At 47.1% G+C, this 25,702-nt stretch overlaps 1 protein-coding gene across 2 annotated transcripts; it reads left to right on the forward strand.

Moving 5' to 3' along the window:
- Positions 1-1,781: 1,781 nt before the first annotated feature.
- Positions 1,782-24,536, forward strand: LOC144098851 (very long chain fatty acid elongase AAEL008004-like). 2 transcript variants are annotated; one of them, XM_077631762.1, is made up of 2 exons: positions 1,782-1,808; positions 22,039-24,536. In XM_077631762.1, exons 1-2 carry the CDS (start codon positions 1,797-1,799, stop codon positions 22,885-22,887), a joined length of 861 nt encoding a protein of 286 aa, XP_077487888.1. In that variant the 5' UTR covers positions 1,782-1,796; the 3' UTR covers positions 22,888-24,536. The 2 variants fall into 2 exon arrangements, with proteins under 2 accessions (XP_077487888.1, XP_077487889.1); XM_077631763.1 differs by lacking the exon at positions 1,782-1,808 and adding an exon at positions 19,596-19,666.
- The last annotated feature ends 1,166 nt before the right edge of the window (positions 24,537-25,702 follow it).

A 25,702-nucleotide genomic window follows, 5' to 3' on the forward strand; every position in this document is an offset into this window, starting at 1 on the left:
CGCCATCCTCCTTTTTTTTTATTGCAAGAGGCTCTTGCTACCTCCCATCTATCATTTCTGCGTGGTATGCCAGGAAAGGATGAGGTTGAATACTGCTTTTGTTTTTTGGGAGTAGATACCCACGGCAACAAGGTCAAGGGCAAAACAACACACGGAATACACAATCAGGTTCTTACACACAGTGCGGTGTAGGTAACTGGATTCGAACCCTGCTTAATCTGCCCGCCTTCCCTCTCCCGTTTTAAGCATATAAATAGGATTTGCGTGCTCGACCCAACCCACGACGGCGTATGACGAGCAGGCTACTCACCAAAGACCGGACGTGCTTCATTGGTAATGTTCCTCTCTATGAAATCAAAACAGTTCATTACCCATGCCTATATTTTGTTCAGCGTATTTTCACTTCATCATGTTAAGTACAGGCAAAGAATTGGCCTCCTGTCACATCTCATTTTCAAAATAATGTTAGCGTCGTAACAAAAATTCCATTTTTTTAGATAAATGAGTTTGTAGCAAAAAGTAACATAATTACAAAGTTGTTCTCTTTTTCAACGTTTCCCGAGCGATTTATTGGATAGGCACAACCGCCATGGTTCTCATTCAATTAATGTTTACGTTTCATTTGCAGTCATTTGGCTTCCTAGGCTTATTTCGCGACTTGCTGTCGTCCCCGGTCAGCACAGCAAACGATGTTGGACAAACTTCCCTCAGCCGGCGGACAGTGTTATAGCGTCAGGTTTGCCCAAAAGAATCTATACTGTAGGCTCAAGCTACGTTGCCACAGTTAAATGTCATGAGTGCATCTATGGATGATATGCTTAATGCCTCTGGTACTATATAGGGATTTTTTCGAGCTTACTCTCAGGTAATGCGAATGAAGGACTAAAGGGCTAACATAGAGGTTAATCTCCATGGCAAGATTGTTGCCATATATCTCTACTCCAACTGAATTGAGAAACTTATTGAGTTTCGTTCATAGAATTCTGTTTCAAAAGGCAGGTAAAGCCTTGTCTCCACAAAATACGCGGGCCAGTCGGAAATTGCATTTTTTTTTTGGGGGGGGGGGGGAGGAAATGACGTAGTATCTGTCTCACATATCAGCGGACACCTGAACCGCGCCGTAAGGGAAGGGATAAGGGAGGGACTGCGAGAAGAAAGAGGTGCCGTAGTGGAGGGCTCTGGAATAATTTCGACCACGTGGGGATTTTTAATGTCCACCGACATCGCATAGCACACGGGCGCCTTTGCGTTTCGCCTCCATCGAAACGCAGCCGCCGCGGCCGTGTTCGAACCCGGGAACTCCGGATCAGTAGCCGAGCGCCCTTACCACTGAGCCACCGCGGTGGGTGGCCGGTCGGTCCCTTTCTCCTTTTCAAAACTATTTTTAGAAGTAAATATACTGTGACGGAAGAAGTGCGATACTGGAAAAGATGCAGAACAGTGTGAACTTTCTGAAATGGAACAAAAGATACAATCGATTTTTGTTTACATTTTTTTTTGCTCACCCTGACCCCTTAACGAAATCATAGTCCACCCACAATAAGTTCCGATACCGACGTTACAACCATAAGACTCAGTAAGTAGACAGAACTTGATGATAAGGAGCCAGAATGTCCTGTCATGTGAAAGAACGCTTCGGTTCTCTGGCCGTACACAGGCTGCAAATTGAATTTTGTACGATTTTCAAGGTCATCCTAAAGTTTTAAGCCTATCAGTGATTTTCACAAACTGCAGGGGACGCCGCAGTCGAGCCGAGATAGCAGCCGCAAAGAGGACTCCGTCTGCGATCATCCTCCATGGGCGCATTCGTAAGTTTTCTTCATTTCACGATTGAGACGCGTTTCATTGAACCTGAGCACGTGTATGACTGGGTCACGTTTGATTGAAGCTGAACGTGTAGTTTCAGCTTAACACTGCATTAGTGGGCTTCTAAGAGCCCGCGATTCTTCTCGCCCACATACACTTTCCACACTTTACTGCATTATCATTTATAGTCGTGTCAATCGTCCCACCACATCGTAAAGTCGTGCCTATAATTCCAGTTTAGTTCTAAATCAAGCAATTCGGATGATCTGATGATCACATTCAGTCCTTATAACACCGATGTTATTGAAATTTTTTCTTATCTTAACATTCTCCCGTTTCCAATATCATCGTGCTTAGTTTATTATTTTGCCGCACAGCCAGCCACTCTAGTAGCGCCACCATACGCTCATAAAACTACATTAATTGGCAACTGGTTCTCCTTATCTCAGGCGGGGCCCGACCGGCTTCTTCATCTTCACTAGATTTTTTTCTGGGAACCCATCTAGTAAAACTCCCCTGCTCTGCTAGTAAAACCTGCGGAAAACTGCCCTGCAGTCACGTCTGTAGACTTTCCCGCGATCCACTGTGCAGCAGCAGCCTCGCTTCGAGGAGGAGCACATTCCCTTGTTAGTTACCTTCACTAACGAGAGGGGGCGCCAGCGTCGCAGCGCGAGAGACTGCTCGCACGTGGGAGAGGGCAGAGAGGGGTTCGGTTGGGATCGTCGGCGCGAGCGGACGTGTCGCTCGCAGGTCCGCTCTTTGCCAGCAGGGTGAGGAAGCGGCGTGGGACGTGCTCCCGTATCTCGTCCCGTCCGGCCTCGGGGTATATCCCTCGCCCTAGCGCGGGCGAACATTTGATACTCCAAGGGATACTCCGAGGCCGGACGGGACGAGATACGTGAGCCAGTCTTCCCGCCGCTTCCTCGCCCCGCTGGCAAAGAGCGGAGCCGCGAGCGACACATCCGCTCGCGCCGACGATCCCAAACAAACCCCTTTCTGCCCTTTCCCGCGTGCGAGCAGTCTCTCGCGCTACGACGCTGGCGCCCTCTCTCGCTAGTTAAGGTAACTAACAAGGGAATGTGCTCCTCCTCTAGGCGAGGTTGCTGCTGCAAAGTGCATCACGGGAAAGTCTACACAGGGAACTGCAGGGCAGATCCCCACAAACCCTGCTTGTAAAACTCTATCATGGGGTCAATAGGCCAGTTAGTTCATTTTGCGTTCGCGACAGTTCCCAATAGCGCACGGTTTTGAAACATCTTTTGTACTTGAATCACAAAGGTTCCTTGTTTACCAAGTTCGAAGCAACCTTTTCGTGCCAACAACGGTGACCTAAAGGGTTCTTTAAGCGCAGAGGGTAGGCTGAAATTTTAAGGTTTTGTTGGTTTTGGGGGAAAGGAATTGGTACAGTATGTCTCACATCTCGGTGTACACCTGAACCGCGCCGTAAGAGAATGGATAAATGAGGGACTGAGAGAAGAATAAGTCATAATAGCCATAATAATCATCAGCCTGACTACGTCCACTGCAGACCAAAAGCCTCTCCCATATCTCTCCAATTAACCCTCTCCTGTGAGAGCTGAAGCCACCCTATCCCCACACACTAATCTCAAAAGCCCACCTAACCTTCTGTTGTCCCCTGCTATGCTTACCTTCTTTTAGAATTCAGTCCGTTACCCTTAACGACCATCTGTTAGCTTGCCTTCGCATTAACGCGCTGTCCAGGGACTCCGGAACTTTTTTTTAGTTGGGGGGAGGGGGCAAGACTTCGAGCTTATTTTGACATTTATTTATTTAATGCTCATTTACACAATATATTTTATATTTTTATTTTTGATATTTTTCACTCGGGAACTTTATTTCTGAGAGGGGGCAAGATTTCGGGCTTATTTTGTTATTTATTTATTTAGAGCTATTTACACAATAAATATTATATTTTCAATATTTTTTTATTTTTTTATGTTAAAAGGTTGATGCAAACTGCCACGTTGTGGTGACGACGCTCATGCAGTCAGGAAGACAAAGAAAAGGCTTCCAAAGGAAACTGTTTAAGGGGCTGACTCGCGCCCCGTAAGAACTGAATGACTCGGCGGCGGCGATAGCCACAAGCGTGCTCGGCGGTCATCGAAATGAATGCCTGCAGTTCTCTGCCACGCTCAATTTAAAGCTGGCGAGGAACCTTCTAGTTAAAGAACCAAAAGCAACTACGACAATCTGGAAAAATGCGAAAGCTTTCGCACGTAGCCACGATCAATGGAGATAAGTCTCGTCCTATCTCGCATTACAAAACGAAATGATAAAGCAGTGTGCCGGCGGTTTTGAGTGCAAAGATTCACGGCAATATAAAACGAATTGAAATGGGATGATTTACGCACAAGGAGCGATCCATGTCATTAAAAAAGTTAGTGCATAGTTTGTTTTAATTCTGGTGATCATGACCAAGTACACGGGTGAGACAGTCGACTTCTGTTGGGGCATGATTAGTTTAGGTTACTCATACACGAAATGCTTTACAACTGGCTACGAAGCGAAGTAGCTCAGCCCCACTGTGCTTTGCATTAAAAGAGTCCTAGAACTGAAGTGTTTCAATTGTCAGAAATCTGACCCAAGTGCAAGCAGTTGGAAGCTGGGGATGCGCTGCCCCCTCTGGAAAAATGTTGTCCCCCCCCCCCCCCCCCCCCCTGCTCCGGGGTCCCTGGTCCTGTCCAAACCCATTTCTTCCTCTTGATTTCGGCTAGGATGAAATCTTTTTTTTTCTTGCTTTCTACCCGGATCTAATTCCATAACCTTCCTGAGCATTCCATAACCATAACCTTCCATAACGTTCAGTGACTCACATGCTTTCCTACCCTTTAATCGAGCAAGAAAAGCCCCGTTTGGAAAACTAAGTGGCGCCAGGCGCTCCTGATTTCTTTCAAGCATTTCCCATTCGTACTTCTACCTTAGACAGTGATGTCCAAAATAGACCCGGGAGTTTTTTCTCAGCTCAGCGGACTCTTTTAAAAGAGTTTAGCCAATACAAAAATCGACGATATATATTTTATGCAACGCTGCTGCCTCGTTACACTCTTTACTATGATTTGAGGCGTGCTTTTTCTTCATACCTATCTGCTTATTCTGAAAGTCTTCTTTTGATTTTGCTTGGAGGCGTAGATGACTGGTTTGGCCGCATATTTACACATGTTGGCTGCCGGCAGCGGCCATTGTCACGGACTGTGTTCAAAATTACCCGAAACTTGATATGGGTACAAGAACTAGTTGACGAACGAGCCTTTGGTGCACTAATACGCGCCCAGATCAGTTTTTTTCTATCTTCCAGTAACTATATCCACTGGAACTTATCAAGTAGTGTCTCCATTCGCGAACTCAAAGTACCTACGAATCATTTACGGGTCAAAATAATGCCTTCCTGAGAATGCACACGTCCCAATTGCCATCTTAATCCAGCAAGTTATATTAACGTGCATTAGAAGAGGATGACCATATCGTTTAAGGGGATAGAGGATTGGCGGGGTGCAAGTGCGCATGCGCAGAACGCGAGCGCTTTTTGGATTAGCTGACGACGCTAACTCAAAACCGGCAAAATTACCGTTCGGCAACATGGAGTCATCCCGAGGCAACTGAATGACATACGAAGCTTTTTTATTTATCTCTTGACTCTCGCATCAGAAAATTTTACCGATGAAACTCCGCATATTTTACGGCTGCATCAGGATTTGGACAGCTGCTAAGCTTTGCGAATACGCGTTGTTTAATCGTCTTTGAGATAAGACGCCAGAAAGCGCGGTATGTTCAAGCAGGTTGCTGTTACTCACTTAAAAAAAGTGGATACGTGGTTACAAAATACTGAGATTCTCCCAATGTGCCTTTTTTATTATTAATTAATGTTTTTTTCTTTATGGTTGCGCAAATAACAGTAAAAAAAATACTTGCGAGATTTTCAATTTATCGCTACACTTCTCAGCGCAAACGGCGCTGCGAGAACCCGTTTCCTTCATCCCTTCTCATCTGCCATTTAGTCCTTTTCCAACCACTGCAGAAAGATAAACAACAAAGTGGACGATACCTGTGTTCTCATTCGCTCACTCGGCCCCCTATTCTAAAGCTCTCCCGAGTAGCAACCGCAGCGCTACCGTACGCAGCGCGAATAGAGAGTCTCTAAGCTCCCCCCCCCCCCCCCCCCCCAAATCTAAAACACTCCATTAAATGAAGGCGACATGGTCCGAGTTAAAATTCTGTGATATCCCCATTGATATCCCAAGGTATTTGGGATGACATCGAGATGCTACATTGGGATACTATTACGCCAGTTGGAGCACCGTCATAAGTACTTTACTGGGAGAGATGCAGAACTTGTCTCGAGGGAGGCCGTAAAGCAAACTGGCAAGCAAACACGTGTAAAACTGACACTGGAGTAAATTCAAGATGCTTCTTTGCGTTTCTTCGAAGGGGCACAGGACCTCTCCAAACGTGAATTCGACGGTGTGGAAGGAGCAGATGATGATTGATGCCAGATGATGGAGACAAAGAGGAAATATACTTACAGGATGCACAAGAGCAAACTGCTATAGTTATTAGAGCTGAGTCATACAGACAGTCAAACTCACTACAACTTTAAAAGAAAATTCTCACACAGAGAAACACTCTCTACAAGACCTTACTCATCGACCCGAGGTTTGAGTCTAGGTCTTTACTGCACGGAGCCTCTAGCTCAAATAGACAGGACTGCTCTTTCGCAAACAAAGAAATTAGGGCGGTCAAATTTCGAGGCCCGCCCTAAGCTTCGATAACCAATGAAGGTAGCCAACGCCCCTGTAGGTTGGGCCCAACTTCGAGCCCAGGGCTTGTCTAAAAAGAAAAAGAAACACATACCGAAAACATTCTGAAACCCCTCTCCCCGGGGGAAGTTCTCGCCCTTATTCCTTGATGTTTTGCCCTTTCTCCTCCCAGCCGCACCCGCGCGTCGCCTCTCGAAGGATGACAGTTGTTTTTTTTTTTTTTCAGCTAATTGGCGGGACCACTAACCCACTGGTTCGACGCAGGAATGTGAGATGGCGGAAGCCCGCGACGCTTCGGCACCATCGAGAATGCCAGCACAAAAAAAAGGGGGGGGGGGGGGCGTCGCGGAATGCGAGGCGGTTTTCCGCAGACACGCAGTATGGGGATCTGCTGCCGTGGGAATGCTGCCTAAGACCAAGCGGCGCCACGTGCTCGTTGTGTGCGCCTAGCATGCGGTGTTGTCAAGCGGCCAGTAACTCCTGCGTCTTTGTTACTGTTTGCATGGGACACGCGTGTTGGGGGCGCTCGGAGCTTCAGCTTCACTGATGTTGAATTCCAATGGCAGATCCGGATCAAGTTTTTCTGCTCTGTTGGGAGCAATCGTATTCCAATGGCAAAATGGGAGTGCGAGTTGTCTGTTCCAATGGCAGATCGGGATCAGACGTCGATCCCGGATCGCTCCGTGGAGCAGCGATATTTGCTCCGCCGAAATCGGCAGATTTGACCGGAACCCCCGCGCGACGTTTTAGTTTCCCGCGTCTGCTTCCGGTCACGACCGGCCGCTGCCTTCCTGTCGTTGCTACGCGGTGATCCGGGCAACGTACAAGCAGTATTTTTTAAAATTGAATTGTCCCAAATTAAATTATTTTTCGTTTTGTTCGCGTCCGCACAAGTTAAAACAAAAAATTTTCTTAACAGGATGTCAATTCCATCGCGGTCAATTCTCTGTGACCGCTTTTTAGACCGAGATCGTTGACTTGTTTGAACCTCCCGCGCTGTCTGACGTCAGATGACGCGTACTCTCTAAGCCTAGCAATTCTGTAAATAAGGAAGCAATCTGAAAATTTGGCGCGTTTCATCACTAGGATTTTGTGGTGCGGGCATCATCACACGAAGAGAAAGCTTCGTGCGCTTTTTGTTTGCCGTGAACGTGAGAGACAGAGTGGCGGCAAGGCCGCAAGGACGAATCGCTGGTGAAGCGAGATGCCGCGCTTCGATGGGCGCCGCCATGTTGCCTGAACTTGGAGCTATTCTTGCGCTGAAGTGCCCCCGCGGGAGCGCATGCATTCCATTGGCAAAATGGGAGGGAGTGATCTCCGCCTGAACTACGCGCTCCGTTTGTGGTCCGGCGGAGCACTCTCGATCTGCCATTGGAATTCAACATGAGGGCTTACCGCGTAGGCCGGAGGTCCGCAGCGACCACAAGCTAAACGAATGAAAAAACAAATGTACGCGTCGATGAAGCGCGGCCTTACACGTCCCCCCCTAAGATGCTAAATGAGCTTGGAGTCCGCTCATTTATGCAAAAACCAAATAAAGGCTGCAACAACGAAAGCCTGCAAGCTTAGCTTCTCATGCGACAACTTCTTGCCACAGCGGCACGCAAATCCGCTGGTGAGCAGTGTTGTAGGCGTTACCGAAAAAAAGTAACTAAATACGTTTCTCGTTACGCTAAGAAAAAAGGAACGCGTTACCGCCCTATGTTACCTATAAAATAAAGTAACGCGTAACCGTTACCGAAAAAAGTACCGCACGTTACTTTGCCGTTACTTCAGGGCCATAAATTTTAATTAGTGCGTATTCGCGTTAACAACTCACGATAACAATTTTATAAAGCTCATATTTCACATAAAACTTCTAGCCCGAACAACCATTTTACGCGATATCATGATTTAACGAGAATACTTTGCACAAATGTGCAGGAGCTTAGCAATGTTATAGTGGCCTAAAGTTGCCTGTAGAGTTACAAGTGTTTGATTCAAACTCTGTGGCACATGGTGAAGCCATCTTCTGAATGTGGCATTAAACACGAAATGGCACTTTATCATCATTTCTAGCTTCACAAAGAAAACATCGCTGAACTCTCAACAAATTTACAGTAATTCTGAAAATGTGATGTTCCAAAATGCTCGGCATGTTTCCACTTTGTAGAAAGTTGTGTGTGTGTGAGTGGTTAGGGTAGGGAAGGTAGGCAAAGGCGAGTGTGGGAATGCGTGTTCGTGCACGTATTTCGTGCTTTATGTCTATTGCGTCTTTTTTTTTTTTAGTTGGGTGCGTCGTGAAGGGCAGGTGTTTTCTGGCATGCATGCGAGCCGCAGCAAAAGTCGTCGAAAGCACCTGTTTGTTAATTTGCAACATCACTTTAGGTGCTCTGCGCTTTTTTTCTTGAAAAAGGGAACGGAGTGGGTCACAACAGGAACAAAAAGTAACTAGTAACGTGACACCTCACGTTACCGAAAAATGTTAACGTAAGTACGTTACCCGTTACAGTTCCGAATTGGTAACGAGTACGTTACTAAGTTACCGAATAAAGTAACGCGTTACCGGTAGCATCGTTACTTGTAACGCGTTACCACCAACACTGCTGGTGAGGAGGTTATAGCATCACACACTAGCAAAAAAAAAAGAATACACAACACTGCAACATGACGGCATACAAATCCTGACATGGCGCAAAAATGTCGCATCAGGATAAAAAGAAAGACACGCATAGCGAAAACATTCTGAAAACCTCTTCCCGGGGTGGGAGTTCTCGCCCTTATTGCTCTATGCTTTCCCTTTCCCTACCGCACCCGCGCGTCGGCTCTCGAAGGATGAAAAGTTTTTTTTCAGCTAATTGACGGGACCACTAAGCCACTGGCTTGTGGCAGGAACGTCAGGTGGCTGAAGCCCGCGACGCTTCGGCACCATCGAGAATGCCAAGGAAAAAAAAAGGGGGCCATCGCGGAATGCGAGGCGGTTCGCTGCTGCGGGAATGGTGCCTAAGACCAAGCGGCGCACGTGCTCGTTGTGTGCGTCTCGCATGCTTTCTTGGTGCACTTAACAAAGCCAGGAGCCTTCGGCCGTCACAGCGGTGCTGTCAAGGGGCCAGTGACTCCTGCGCCTTTGTTGCTGTTGGGGGGGGGGGGGGGGGGGGGGGGACACACGGTAGGGGGGAGCTCGGAGCTTCACTGAGAGCTCTCCGCGTAGACCGGATGCCCGCAGTGACCGCAAGCTAAGAGAATAAGAAAAAATGTATGCGTTGATGAAGCGCGGCCTTACAGCTGGTATGTACAGGTTTGGTCAAAAAATCCCAGGCCACAGGGTCTGCTTTTCGCCGGTATATCCTGGCAGTCAAGATGCAGATAAAGCTATCAAGGTTATGAAAAGTTGGAACGATATTATTTCGAGCTGCAGGGGCGTCGCAACTGCCTTACTATACTGCTCAAAAGTAGACCCTGTGGCCTGGGAACTTTTGACCGACCCTGTACATCTTCTTAAACCTTGAATGTATCAAAATATCACATTTGACCCGTCATTAGAAAAGCAAGAAAAAATCCAAGGCTAGCCTTTTGCAGCTTTATCTACTCATACATGCAGAGTTAGGGCGTTATAGTGGTTCGCATCCACTCATATTTGTTTCCAGGAGAGTTTTCTACTGAAAAAGAAACAATGCCCTTTGGTTACGAAAAAAAAAACTCCAAAAAGTGAATATTTTGCAGCAACAGCTTAATTCGAACACTATAAACAAATGCAGAATGGGGAATAAAATAAAAGTGAGAAAGTTATGAACTGCAGCAGCTGAGTAAACGGGTCCCAAATATACCGAAAAATAAATCGAAACTCTACTACCTAACCGTGTGCCCTTATCATAAAAAACATACGCCAAGAAGAGACGGACCTGCTACTGAGAGCTATCGGGTGAGCATTCGTTGGCATGCTTGCAATATTAATTAGACGTTACTGTACAAGACACTCCCTCTTTTTTTTTTTTCCTATCATCAACCTGCTCCGTGCCGTTTAGCGGAAAATTAAGTATGGAAAGTTGCGAAGCGAGTGACTGTAAACTCGTTTTGCGCGAAATTTTTGAATCCGTTGTTCTCTCATGGAATCCAGGGCAAGGACAGGATAGCGGTAGGAATACACAATCACAGTTTCACAGTGTTTCCTAGCGTGTTGTAATAAACCGGATTTGAAAACTAATGTCATTCGCATCCTTTATCTCCTCCGTTTTTATGGGCGTGTGTGTGTCACGTAACGTATACATTACGTGTGTTGCGTGTTACGTGTGTTGGGGAGAGCAAGCACAATTTGTCAGACTGCATAACTTAATAGTACAACCGGACTTATTAGCGATCCGAAACCGGATCGGCTACGGTCTCCGGCGTTTCTACGTAGTAGGACTGCAGTTATAAGCGACCGATGCCTCCTGCGGCTCGCCGTATTGAAGCACCTGCTCTGGATTGAAGGACACTGCCCAAAGCCATCTTTTTCGATTATAAGGTGGGCATTTTATTACACGATTTCATTAGCTTTGCCTTTCTTTTCCGCAACTTCTGCTGATGATTTGCCGTTCTTTGAAGCCTTTCCCCTTCCTTGAAAGAGAGAGAAAAGGCTGTCATAGAAAAGCAGAGTTAAGCCGGCATAAAAAATTCGCTTACAGCCTGCTCAGCGTGGAGAAGGAATTTTGGGATAGAAAGATCGAAGCAGGGAGGCGCGCATAATTAGTAAGTGAAGAATTAAAAGAAGAAAAAATATGGTTCTTGACCGTGCTGTCTAACTCTGAGCGATTTCCCGCCTACTTCTTTTTTACGGGCCGTTTTTCGTGCCGGTATGTTCAGTGAGGGAACAAACGCGGGTTAATGACAGCCTAGTCGAAATCAAGAGGAAGAAATGGGCTTGGGCTGGGCATGTGATGCGAAGGCAAGATAACCGCTGGTCCCTAAGGGTAACGGAGTGGATTCCAAGAGAAGGCAAGCGTAGCAGGGGGCGGCAGACAGTTAAGTGGGCGGATGAGATTAAGAAGTTTATGGGGCTAGGGTGGCCGCAGCTGGCTCAGGGCAGGGTTAATTGGAGAGACATGGGAGAGGCCTTTGTCCTCCAGTGGGTGTAGTCAGGATGATGATGTTGAGTTCCTTGTTTTGAAATTAGCGAACTCGTGGAAATCAGTATGCGGAGCCCTTTAAAATGTTGCTAATGCCGAGCTATCGAAGCACGCTGAGTTGCTAGGAATTGCGTTTAATGGCAAGTTGCGCGATGTTGCCACCCATGTTGCTTATAGGGAAATGATGAAGCTCGATGCAGATCATTGACTTACGGTACAAAATCTGAAGAAGTTTGGGAGTTCAGGTCATATATGCGTTACATTTCTCAACGAAATGGTCGGAAGGTTAAATACCAACAAGTGCATGCCTAGATCGAAGCCCTAATCGAAGCAGCCGGTTGACGAATATGTGAGATGGACAAGTATACCCGCAACAATAATGTTGATATCAAGGGTCACTGTAAGATCACTCTAGATTTTTCAAAATGCGCGTTCTTGAAGGTGAGAGTTTGTTTTCGTGACACAACTCTACTCTCATCTATGTTAGCTTGTGGATTAGATGTCATTTTCGTACTAGCTGAGCTTGTGACGGCTGTTTGCACAATGAGGACCCTTATTATGTCTGAAAAACGAATGTATGGCGTGTTGCACCGAAACTGAGGCTTAGCCTAGTTTCGAACCGGTTTGTAACCGTTCCGCTCATTCGTTCCGGTTCGAGTCCAGTTTCAAAATGGGGGAGAAAATTATGGGTTTGGTTTCGATTTCCAGTACATAGATCCGTTCAACACACTGCTACAAAATAAATGTGCTTCTAGACCCGGTCGTTTTCTTTTTTTTTTCTCCAACCGATGCTTACTGCACTTCACTGCGATTTCATTAATAGTCACTTTAACACTACATCTCATCGCATAGTCGAAGCTATTGCATCCATTTATGTAGCGCTGCCGATACACTTTCAAGATAAAGTTGTGGATCGTTCGATTTACCGCATTTAGCTGTTATAACGCCGATTATTCAGAACGGCGAGGTTCGGAACACGATGGGGGGGGGGGGGGGGTTGCTTACAATAGTACATGAAAATGGCAAACACGGGGGTTCAGAATGTATTAAAAGATGTATGAGAGTTTGTTTAGCCCGTTAGTCAAAAATATGTTTTACCAACTCGTCTCGTGGGACACAGATTGATTGCATAGCGGAGCTGCGAGCTATGTGAGCAGGCCCGGTCAGAAAGTTCACCTATGAAAAGGAGCCAGCGGCGTTTCGCAAACGCGGAGGCCATGGAACGAGAGTTATCTACGACAGCGCGCATTAGGATTTACGGGGTCATGGCGAAGCGTCGACCTCTCACGTAATGACTGCTTGATGATGCCGGGAAGCTCTCTTACGGGGAACGTGGCGCCTAGCTGTCCCCTACTTTCTCTAGGCTCCGTAACTTTCTTTTTTTTTATGCAGTAGCATTATATGGGGTCCATGGAGGCGAAAACTCTCCGGCCGAGTCTGTATGAAACTTCTACCTGTCAGAAGGTGTTTAGGAGAATTTCCCCCTCTCCACATGCCACTTGCTTTTTCTTTCGTTATCCCTTCCCTTACGGTGCGGTTCAGGTGTCCAACGATATATAAGACGGATACTGCGCCATTTCCTTTCCCCCAAAACCAATTATTATTATTATTATTATTATTATTATTATTATTATTATTATTATTATTATTATTATTATTATTATTATTATTATTATTATTATTATTATTATTATTATTATCATCATCAAACGTCCCTCTGTCCACTTTTAGGGGAGATGAAGAAGCTGCTGGACTAAGAATCACTCAGCAAAATGAAAATGACTAAGAAAATTACTCAGACAACAGAAGGCCTACGCAAAAAATAGCCTTCGGAAGAACTATCGGTGTGAAAATGAGAATTGAGGGAGCTATTTCTTCTCGCATTAATTAATTGATTAAATTGGTTTTGCGGGAAAGGCAATAGCGCAGTATCTGTTTCACATCTCGCCGGACACCTGAACCGCGCCGTAAGGGAAGGGATAAGGAGGGACTGAGCGAAGAAAGGAAGAAAGAGGTGCCGTAGTGGAGGGCTCCGGAATAATTTCGACCACCTCCTACGGGGATCTTTAACGTGCACTGACATCGCACAGCACACGGACGCCTTTGCGTTTCGCCTCCTTCGAAACGCGGCCGCCGCTGCCAGGTACGTGCGAACCCGGAAATAACTCCTCAGTAGCCGAGCGCTCTAACCACTGAGCCAACACGGCTGGTGCTTCTCAGACAGAGATCGCGAAATCGGACTTAAGCTCCACCTTAAGTGGAGCTCACCTTAAGTGGAGCTTAAGTTCCACCTTAAGTGGAGCTTAAGTACTCGGGTACTCCGGCACCGTGCCGAGCGCTCTAACCCCTGAGCCACTGCGGCGGGTCGCATTGCTCGGGAAGAGCAGTCTAGGTCTCACAAGCACCATCGATGGCTGCGTTTGAAATAGCTACTTCGCTTAACCGCTGCGTCATTGCGTCGGTGGTAGCATGAGGAGTCTCCGTTACCTATCATTTAAGGTGATACATTTTAGAGAAAGCTTTACTGGCCTATGAAGCCAAGGGCATCGGCGCCGCAATTTGACCTTCAAGTGGAGGAGCGGTGGCGGTGTGGCAGCCACGTGACATACTACGTCACTCCTTGCCCGGCCGGCAGCTTTGGCTCTGGGCGACCGGACGTCGCAACGAACACAACCAGCGTTTCGCTGAACGCATCGAAGTGCACCGGCGTTCTACGCAGAACCCACTGTCATGTACTGCGCATGCGATGCCGCGTCTGTAAGACTAAATAATCAGGAATAAAAAAATAAACGATGTTAAACAATGCAAAATATGTGTACGTCTTTATGGGCGTAACCTGACTTAAACCACAGCACAACAAAGCGTATTAAAACCTTTTCCTTGCATAACCACGCTTAGCTGAGCTAAACCATTTTTTTCGTAGTTGCGCAGTCGAAACTGGAATGGAATAACAAGTGAAATACATTGAGGGAGCGAAAGACAATGTACTCAAAACAGGAATAGAATTAAAATCGGCATAGGTTGGCGAGTGAAAGAATAATGTTATTACATTTCCTCCGCATCAATCCAATTGACCGACCCTAAGATTTTTTGCGAAGTCATGACGCAATGTGCCCTTAATGCGCCTTGCACTCCAGAGAATTGCCGGGCACGTCACATTGTGTACAACAGCCTTCGTTTAACTCTTCGAGCGCAGAGATATTTCACGAATTAATGCGTGTGCGCTCAAAAAAAAACACATATTGCTTTGAGACTAGTGCAGTTCCTCATCAAAAATTCTTTAGACGGTCTATAGACGGCCCATACAATTTTGTCTATAAAGTCTAAAGACTTTCTACAGACAAATCCTATAGACTCTACGGCCAATAAAAATCCTATAAACAGTGTATAGACAATCTATAGATTTATGGCCATGCGCTATCTGTAGACTTTTTTTCAATAGACAACTATAGACTATGAATTGACAAAAGGAAATATCTATAAGAAGGCAATAGAGTGTATAAGAAGTCTATAGACAGTCTATAGACCATTTACGTAAAGGGTAGGAGCGAGGTTTAACCCTGCCAGGCTGTAATATCTGCGAATCCAAAATCTTTAGCTAGCCTTACTTCCGGTGGATAGTTCAGATTGGGAGATGAATGTACTGGTCAGGTCCGGTCTTTGACAGACGAAGAAAACAAAAGAAAGAGAATGAGGTTGACCAGGTTAAGGCAACAACAACAACCACAAGTGGAGATAGCCACCCAGCGTTGGTGAAAAATAATCTGGGGCAGAAGGGTAGGAAAGATTACAAAGAGCACAGATGACGCGCATGCTCTACGCATATAAGAATGGTTAAAAGGGGATTAGCTCTTTCCTTAACGCGCTAATTCAAATTGTTCACTTTGAACGATAACTCAAAATTACCCATTTCGAACAATGCGATCTGCTTCTGGACAAATAATGTTTGGTTTATGGAGGTTTAACTTCGCAAAGCGACTCAGGCTATGAGGTACACCGTAGTGAAGGGCTCCGGAGATTTCGACCCCCTGGGGTTCTTTAACGTGCACTGACATCGCACAGTACACGGGCCTCTAGAATTTCGCCTCCATCGAAATTCGACCGCCGCGGCCGGGATCGAACCCGCGTCTTTCGGGTCGGCAGCCGAGCGCCATAACCACTCAGCCACCGCGGCGGCTACAAATAACGTCATTCAGTGTGTTGCAAAAGGACTGAACTTCAGTTTCGGAAACGGTTTTTTCGTTAGCCGCATGAGGGAGTATTTTCAAACTTCGCACGAAACCCATCAACACGCAGTGATCACACAAGCGTGGAGCTCACCCTTATAAAAATGGTATATATACAGTCTATAGACTTCTTATAGATTCTATTGTCTTCCTATAGACATTTCGTTTTGCCTATTCATAGTCTATACATCCTCTATAGACAAACGTCAACTAAATGTGTATGGCCATAATTATATAGATTGTCTGTAGGCTGTCTATAGCATTTATATTGCCTACAGACTGTTCTCTAGGATTTGTCTATAGACAGTCTATATACTTTATAAACAAAAGTCTATGGAGAGTCTATAGACTGTCAAAGGAATTTTGAAAGGGCAAGGTGGCGTCCTATGGGCAAGGTGGCGTCCTATTCTTCCACTGGCCCTGCTCAGCAGCAACGGTTTCCTCGCATTTCGCAGCATCGCTATTCGAGTCTATCGGTGCAAGCGACAGCTTTGTGTGAAAAGATGACGCACATTCGTGTAATTTTGGTTCGAACCGAGTTGATTGCTCCTCACAGGCCGGACTATTGACAGGTGCCCGTCTGTAACTTTCGGTTCCGCCATTGCCGAGGAGATTCACTGCTTTCGGGCCTCTCTGAACTTATCGGGCATATTATGAATGATTCCGTGCCATCAGCAGTCTAGAGGGCGCAGTTATCTGCAAGACCGCCCGGGGTCTACCTTGGTACTATACTGCGGAGAGCCGAAAGCGATGCTCACGGGAAATTGACTTTTGCTATTTGCTTGCCGTAAGGCTTAGCGTGAAGAATTCTGCAACTCTGAAGAGTAATTTTGGCTAAGTAACGCACATAACGTATATTCTAGATCTTTCATTCCCCTTTTTTATCCGACTGGAAACGTTTAATATTTTTTGTGACGTTTAACACGAGTGTTTTTTTTCTTTGTATGATTGATAAGTTATTTGCCATACTATGATGTGCTGCAATGGGAACATTTTTTGATTAATTCATGTGCACTACAATTGTCTATTTTCCCGCGGTAAGGTACGAGTTAACTTTTCCCCTGAACTCTACGACTAATGTTCCTTTTGCAGTTAATTTTTAAAGGAGTAACGTGGTTACCTAATCAGGTATTAATGACTGTGGCCACGTGATTAGACCCCAAAAGATCAACGCTCTGTAGGACTTTTACTCCTTCCCAGCTTATCGCGTGTAGCGTCCATAAACAACTGAGGCCTCTCGCCTTCACGTACCGCCGAAGCATTCAAAGATCTTTGTAGAGCACGAAGCGGTGAAACCACGATTCAAGTACCTTCCCCTCCGACGATGGATTGCCGAAGGTGAAGCTGCTGTAAGGCTGACCACAGAATCAAGCATGGAACGTGAAAGCGGGTGCTTAGGAAAACGTTACCGACGGTTTCTTAGCATCTACAATCGTTACAGGCCAGTATGTCTGTCATTTCAGTCAAATAAGGATAAACATTTGTAAATGCCGGCTCCAGCAGAGGGCGCCAAGCAAAGCTGTACCACAACTAGCTGAAGAAGCGTGGTGGCAAACATAGAGATATAACGTAGTCTCTTGTGTATACCCCAATGTGCGCCGTGGGCCCGAAACTTCCGACAATTAAAGGTAGTGCACTTTTCAAAACAACTGGTTGGCGGGCTAACTGTGGTACAGTCGGATCAAAGATGAAAAACAGACCGCTCCTTTCCTTGTACGCAGTCTTACTTGCGCGATAGCAAGTTAAGCCGCCAAGAACAAACCCACAAGTCTGCGGCGTCTCTTTCGGACTAATGACGTCTATGCCGAACCAGCACACGCCCGCTCGGACGTATGTCCATCCACTTCTCGAACGTCAGCAGCATGTCGACAAACATAGCCAGCGTCCAAGGTTGCTCGCTCAGTTCCCGCCTCAAACAGTGCTAAAAAAAAACTAATTAGAACACCCCAGAACATCTGGGAAGGTACAGCGGTTCTCAGCATTCCCGGGCCGAAAATTCTTCAAGCGCCGACCAGACGGGCTTCTGTCAAAACCTAGATTCCAGCATACCTTGGCTACTGCGTTACCGCTGTTGTACGGCATTTCATTCAGCGGCGGCGAGGCTGCGATCATCGAACGCGACTACGCGAATTCTCGCATCTAACGCGCACTCTCCGCGGGCTCATTTCGGCTTTGAAAGAAAGAGAACAAGCTGACGAGACAGCTTGCGCAGATGGGCGTCATTAGCGACAGCAAAGACGCAAGGCCGAGCAGAGGCCCCAGTCAGCCTCCAAACTGCGGTGCGGGGTCAAAGCAACTGCATCTCGAAAACTCCTGACGACGACGGCGCCGCTCGGTGGCGGCGCGCAATTCTTTTCACAAAAAGAGGTGGCAGCTCTGACCCAGATGCGCTGGCGGCCGTAAACAAGGCTCCGCGGGCGGCGGTGATATCCGTCCGTTGCTGCACGCCCGTACGCCACGACGCAACCGGGGTGCAACAGACGCCGTTCGAAAGACCTTGAGGAACGGTGTACAACGTAGCGGTCCGCGTTTTCGCTTTTCTTCGCACACTGCACTCCCCCTTCGACCCCCCCCCTCCCCTCTCTCCGTTTCCCCCACGCCGCTGTACAGACGTTTTCTGTGCTTTTTAGCCCCCAGTCGAACTGACATAGCAGCCTCACTAACGCACAAATACATTTGCACACAACACCACTGCGTAGGAATCACTACACACTCACGCACGCACGCGCGCACATCGTATCCAACTGGCATAGCATGTTACAGTCGGATACAACTCGTCTGCAGTGAAGCTCCGCCCACATTCAGAACCGCGGCACAGAATTCCTCCACGACAAAAAAGTAGTCCGTTGTTAAAACTTTTCTTGTTACCTAAACAAGAAGCCGATCACAAGAAAAAATTATATACTCTAGAATTTTGATAAATGGCTCGTTTAATAATGTCAAGCGTTAAAAAGCTTATTTCGTTTACTGTTGTGATTGGCTAGCGGAGTAATACAAGACTCTGCGGACCATGGCTCAATGTTAACTGCTGTTTTTTTTTTTTAGTTGTATCCTACTATAGTGACGCGCACACGCATACGCGCACGTACAGTCACGCACATGTGCACACCTCGCATTCATCCGCAGAGTTGCAGCACTTTCACAGATACACGAGCGCACAGGCGCCCACTCATGCATGCCGGAGTGAGGCGAATGTCAAAATAAGTAGAGGCACAGCGCCTTTGGGCGTCATCGCCTCACAGACTCGCCGTTGCTTCTCGGGGACAGAAGGCCCGCGCCGTCGATGAACGTGGCCGAGGCGATGGGTGGGGGTGATTCGCGTCGATTACGTTAGCGAGCTTTTGTGCTCCGTGCGGATTGAGAATAAAGTATAAAGAAACTCGAGAACTGCGTAAAAGCGAGAGATGCAGAGAAGAAAGCGAGAAAGAAAACCGGCGTGTCAGCAGACTGTTTGGCGCGGCGAAGTGCAAGGCGTGATTCAGACGGGCAGCGTTCGTGAATGATCGCTGTAGGAAACAATTAGAAACTCCTTTAGGCTCTTGACTCGCGCGTGAAGGCAAAACGGCTACGCGTTGTTGAAATGCGGCCTTCCGAGTCGTAAGAGGGGTCGCGGGGGAAGGATACGGCGATGCAGGGTTTTTCCCCTCTGACCTCGATGTACTCTTCGTATATATGCGACGGGGCGGTCTGCCCGCGGGCTCAAAGTTTTCTTCGCAAAAGTCGACGCCCGTGATTCCGACAGAAGAGCCGCGTCACGACAAAGGAGATGCCGCAGGTGCTGTGAGATTTGCATGAGGTTCACTCGTTCGCAGTTATAGCTTCTCTGTCAGTGTGGGACAACGTCTTTTTTTAATTTTTTTGCACGCCTTCACTGTTTTAGCTCGTTGAATCTGCTTAAATCCAAAGCGAGAAGGCTCGAGCAGGATAACTGCGCTCTATTTTCCTCGATGGCTTCCAGTCGCGCTTAGTACTGCTAAAAGACAGCAAGCATATCGCCATCATCACCTGTGACGCTAAGTTGACCGCATGCGAAAAACCTCTAAAATTCGTCTACTATTACCATTGTACTTCCTAAGCTGCGGTTACCATGCGCCCCCCCCCCCCTCTCCCCCTCTCTCTCTCGAGGAAATTTCTTAATCTAACCTACCCACCCGCCGCTCTGCCAACAATGATTATACAAGTACAGTTTTTGTCAAAAGTATACATCCCAAGGGATCTCCTCCTGAGCCGAGCACTGCAGTGCGGATTCCCTTGAATACTCTGGGGCCCTAATTTCCCGAAGGTGGGAGGAACTTACGTCCTCAACCCTCCCAAGCTTAGGACTGTTAAACCTGCTTGAGAGCTCCGCTACACGACTTGAAGGCAAACCCCTTGGGCTGTATTTTCTTTTTTTGCAGACTGTAAGTTCTCCCTCCTTTAGTGTGATCTCTGTTACCCAATAAAGCAACCAGTTATCTGTTCTCTGCAATCAGTGATCTGACCAAACAAATTTCCCACCTTTCCTTCACATACGATGTCATCAAGTTTTATCTAATCTTACTCGCTCTATTTTTGTCTCGTCACGTTACCTCTATCATTTTCTTTTCCACGGTTTGCTGAAGAGAGGGAAAAAAACTAATTCCTGTTAAATGGCGGGAATTATTAAGCCCCTATCGAATACTGATCATGGCAAATACGTATACAATCGTGTCGCGTTGGCGTTCCTTGTTTACAGTTTTAGGCTGGACCACACGAGAATATTAAGTGGCATAAAGTCTCTAACCGCTTTGTAAAGAATACTTCGTACCAAACTTCGAAGAAATGTTAGTGAAATACTTTTCTGGGAGTCCAACATTCCATCATGTCCAACATTCTAGGAAAAAAATTTTCAATATTGGAAAAGTGTAAAGTACTGGTATAAATTATTGAAAGCAATGGTTCATTCTTTCGATATGTAGCAAAATCTTTCTTTTATATCGTTTTCGTCGCTCGCATTGAGAAGTTCAGACTGCCGTACATAACTAAAGGGGACGCCTTTAACGATAGCAAAAACGTTAACAGCAAAAAATCAAGCCTGCCGACGGGAGGTCTGCGAATATATTGATTCTTGCAGTTAAATCTTACAATGTATAAAAAAAATTTGCTCATAAACTCTTCCCGGTTCAAAAACGCTTTTGTCCAGAATCGTTGGGTATGTTCTACGCAATGAGTTGACTAATATGCCGATTTGAAAACAAATGACAAACAATAATATGTTAGAAGATAGAGAAGCAGCCATTGATACTTCAAATGGAAAAATTCTTCTGCACACGTTGAAAACACTGCCACCGAAACCGCTATTACTGTCGTCCTCAAAGAACCGTGATTTAAAAGGACCCATTAAAAGCGCGAGGATCATTACTACGTTCAAATAATCTTCGAACGGCTAGCTCAACGTCGACAGCAATTAAAGATTTGAATTTTCAAAATAAAAAGCTTGATACGAATGGTTATAAAGTAAATACAAAAATTGCGAGCTCTAACAAACAAATACTCACGCAGATTTTTCAACCCACTGTGGTCGTATAAAGTCTCCGGTATGGCTTCCTTTCAAGTGCGCGAGACTAACCAACGAGCTCCGAAAAGGCGAACACAGATCCACTGCGGTATTTCAAGATAGAAGCTCTGAAATTATGAGGTGGGTGGCAGCGCTTGGCGATCGTTAAATTAAAGCCATGCCCGTGCATGGTACAAAGCGCAGGAAAAAACTTCCCTATGAATCCTTGTGAACTCATTGGCTGCCTGCCAGGGCGTGCCTTTTCTTTGTCTCTTTCTACTTCTACCTGAGAGACGCCGGAGGTCGAAGGTAAATCTCCAGGGCCTCGGCGTCGGAGGGGAGACGGTACGCGCCTGTCGCACGCGCTGAGGGCGCGCTCACACGTATTGGGCGTTACGCAGCAGGAGCCATCGCATCAGAAACCAAACAGCCTTGCCTGTCATGACCGACCGCGGCGACGGCGGTATTGCCTAGCGCTCAACCCACCCACCCTCTCCCCCTCTTACGCGTGGCAAGGAGGAGGGCCAGTGAGAAGTGCGTCGCGGGGGCGGGGGTCCACGAGCAGACGAAGGGCGGCGCTCGCGCAGCATACCGCCTATATATCGCCCCATCTTTCCTCGGTGACGTTTCAGACAGCAGCAGACATGTGGCAGCAGCAGTCCTTGGTCAACGCCACAGACATGAGCCGGTACCGGGCGCTGTCCTGGTTCCAGCCCGACGAGCGGGTCCTGGACTGGCCCCTCATGGGCAGCCCAGCTGGGGTGACCAGCGTCCTGGCGCTGTACTTGGCCGGCTGCCTGGTGGTCGGGCCACGGTTGATGCGCGACTGCAAGGCCTTCTCGTTGAGACCCGTGCTGATCGCGTACAACGCGGCCATGGTTGTGGCCAGCGTGTTCTTCGCCCAGCTGACCGTCAAGATGGCGTACATCGAGAGCGGCTACAGCCTCATCTGCCAAGCCAACGACTCCAAGACGAACCCGCTGGCGGACGCGATGATCTACTACGGCTGGTGGTACGTGATGCTCAAGGTGGGCGAGCTCCTGGACACGGTGTTCTTCGTGTTGCGCAAGAAGGCCGACCACATCAGCTTCCTGCACGTGCTGCACCACACCCTAGCGCTCATCACCGTCTGGATGGACGTCAACCTGGGCATCATGGGACAGGTGGCCCTGTTTCCCCTGCTCAACTGTTCGGTGCACGTCGTCATGTACACCTACTACGCTCTGTCAGCGTTGCCGCCTTCGATGAGGCCGACTCTGTGGTGGAAGCGATATGTGACCGTCTTCCAGATAGCGCAGTTCTTCGTGCTCATGGTGCACAGTCTTGTCCCGGTCTTCAAGGACTGCAGCTTCCCAAAAGCTTTCGCGATATTCATGGCCCTGGAGGCTGGACTCTTCTTCTATCTCTTCAGCGACTTCTACGTGACGCACTATACAACACCGGCCAAGAACAGCTCGACGTCGAAACTTAAAGGCCACTAGTGGCGCGTGCTTCGCGTGACTAGGAACAATTTATGCCGAATATTTACCGTGCCTAAGAATCTAGACTTGTCCATTTTTGTGCTTCGGAGTGCGCTCCACATTACGTATGTGTCGTCGTAACCGCTGGACACATTCTACGGGGCATTATGCGACCTCACAGCAAAAGAAAAGAGGAGGGAAGCGCATGCCATGCCCGCTGGGTAAAATATGTTGGTCACATATACCGTATGTACGCAAGTGTAAGTCATCCCTTTTGCCAAAAAATAGCTTTTTATAGGATAAAGGGAGCAGCAGGATTCGACGTTTGTTCGAGCCAATCTATAGTCCTTTCTTTCTATCGGTGTTACGAAACGATGGGAAAAAGAAGGGCAATTTGTACTTGCGTCCGCTTGCACTCGTGTAAATGTGGTACTCGTTATGTCAATGCAAAGTAAGACTTGTTATACAGGATGTGTGCATAACCTGCGTCCATTCAGTGCTATGCTGACTGCAATCTCATGCAGTGTGGCTATTTAAACTTGCCCCGAGTTCAACTAATTCGCGATAGGAGAAACTTTTCGAAGTGAGTCACGGTCTTGCATATCTGCGATTAACAAACATAAACATGTTTCAAATGGAGAGCTTTTCAGTGTACGTCAGTCATACCAACGTGATGGTTTAAAAACCCAGAAAGCAATGCAGTGCCTCCTCTTGCATAGCGAAGAGTGAAAGTCTGCTCTCTTTTAAATTTTACTCTGCTGCTTAATGAAACCTTGTCATCATTGCTCACGACCCGGTGCCTATAGTGCCATTTCTGTAGTACCCTCTGTTTGTAGTGAACTTGCCGGCTACCTCAAAGCGCGTTTTTTGAGAACAATGAAATAGGGGCGTTATCCGTTTCACGTGTGCGAAAGTTTTTAAACGCGGTTAGCGATATAATGTAAAGAACTTATGCTTTGGTTATGTCATGTCTAAGGTAGGTGATCTAAGGTTGATCATTTGGCAAGCATGCAAATTACTACTCAAGTCACAGCTAGTGAAGCAGAGGCTTGGACTAACCAAAGAAAATGTGAAGTTCCAGCCCGAGTTATATTTATCATGTGGCTGCAACATTTTGAATTAGACAAGGAAATTAATGTCGGATTTAGTGAAATACGCCACTGTTTTTTCATTGAAATGAAATAGTGATGCTTTCATAATGAAAGATGGATAGCCTGGCGAGTTGGTAAAACCAGTTCACCACGCACAATGAAATGCTTTGATGACTCAGATGTAACCACGCACCGTCATAGTTACCATTATTGCCTCAACGTAACAGAAACCAGCTGGACAAAACAAACACTTGACAACAGATGGGTCGCCCTCGGATGTGATCAGTCGTGTTTTCCAAAATAGATCATCAGAACTGTGTCTTTTCTCCACGTCACCTCGGAGGCCATTTGCAGCGAATGCTTCAGGTCGGCAGTGTTGGATAACAGCAGTTCGCAACTCATGAATATTTCAAGAGATTCGTGCGTCTACGAACACAGTTTAATATGAAAGTGACTGGGACTGCCCAGGTGCCAGTGCGCGCATTTAGGTACTTTCGTCCCAGATGATGGCTTTTACCGGTGTTCACGCATGTGCGCGCGATGCTTATGAATAAAAACCCCGTTGTAAGTCAAATGAAAGCGTATTGATTCCAGTGTGATCACTTCGTATCAGCTAATTGTATTTCATTTCCTTCTCTATTCATTCGCCAGCACTTTGGATTGTCACGAGTGCTAAAATACTGCCGTAACAAGCCTGACCTTTATAAAAATGCTATGTAAATAGTATAGACTATTTATATAGCATTTTTATAAAGGTCCCCCCCCCCCCCCCCTTCATTGGGCGAAAATGTCGACTTGCTGCATTTTGAAATAAATAAATGAGTGCATAAAATATCAATTAATGCAATGTGCTTTAAAAACTTAGCATTGTTGGCGTAGTATTAAAAGATATGACACTGTCTGTCCCAGCAGACATCAGTGCTAACCGTAACGAAAGGCGTGCCTCAGAAAATTGGGCTGTGTTGGCTGCCTTTTCGTACATCGATTAAGCGGTAAGTATTCACAAAACTGCGTGATCTTTAGTATACGCCGACGATAGTAGCTTACTGGTATGCTGGGACAGACAGTGGCATATCGCACGGTCGGGTCCAGTAGCCGAAAGGGTCTCTTCGTTCCTGGCGACGCCTGCGAAGGCTGGCGGACGACGACCGCTAATCCGCTGCTGTTTTCATACGCCGACCGTCTTCTACCGAGAACCAGGCCGCATTAGTTCCCTCAGCTTAGTCACAGGCATTTTGGGATTAGCTGCCGCTTGATCCCTGCGACGGCCTCTCTGCTCCGCCAAGAGTCCATCCAGTACAGCTGCACTCGGTGCGTCCCGGGAGCGTTCGTCAGATGCTCGGCGCTCGCTGCGGCGACATTCCTCGGGCCTTGGCTCCCCTTACTTGGTTCCCGGAATCCACCTGGGCGAAGCTCTCGGGTGCTCGGGTCGCGAACGTGGGAGCAATTCTTCTCTCGCTCCCCGGTCAAATGAAACGCAAACAAATGGGAGTCAAAAAATGCAACGGAAGGAAAATTCCTAGATAACGCAAGACCCTGTACACAAAATAGTTCAGTACACTTGTCAGTGTTTTAGTGCGATAGAGTTAATTAAGGAGCCCATGTCGCAGAAAAGCCGGAGGTCACGTCACCTAGGTCACGTGGCTATGTAATGTATTTACAACGTGCCCAACGGACTGTCAGCAAACTGGCCATCGCGGTAGGTGGTAGTTAAATTAATGATCGGTCGCCATGGAGGCTGCTCG

The sequence above is a fragment of the Amblyomma americanum genome, chromosome 7 (assembly GCF_052857255.1).
Source record: "Amblyomma americanum isolate KBUSLIRL-KWMA chromosome 7, ASM5285725v1, whole genome shotgun sequence".
Classification (NCBI taxonomy): Eukaryota; Metazoa; Arthropoda; class Arachnida; order Ixodida; family Ixodidae; genus Amblyomma; species Amblyomma americanum.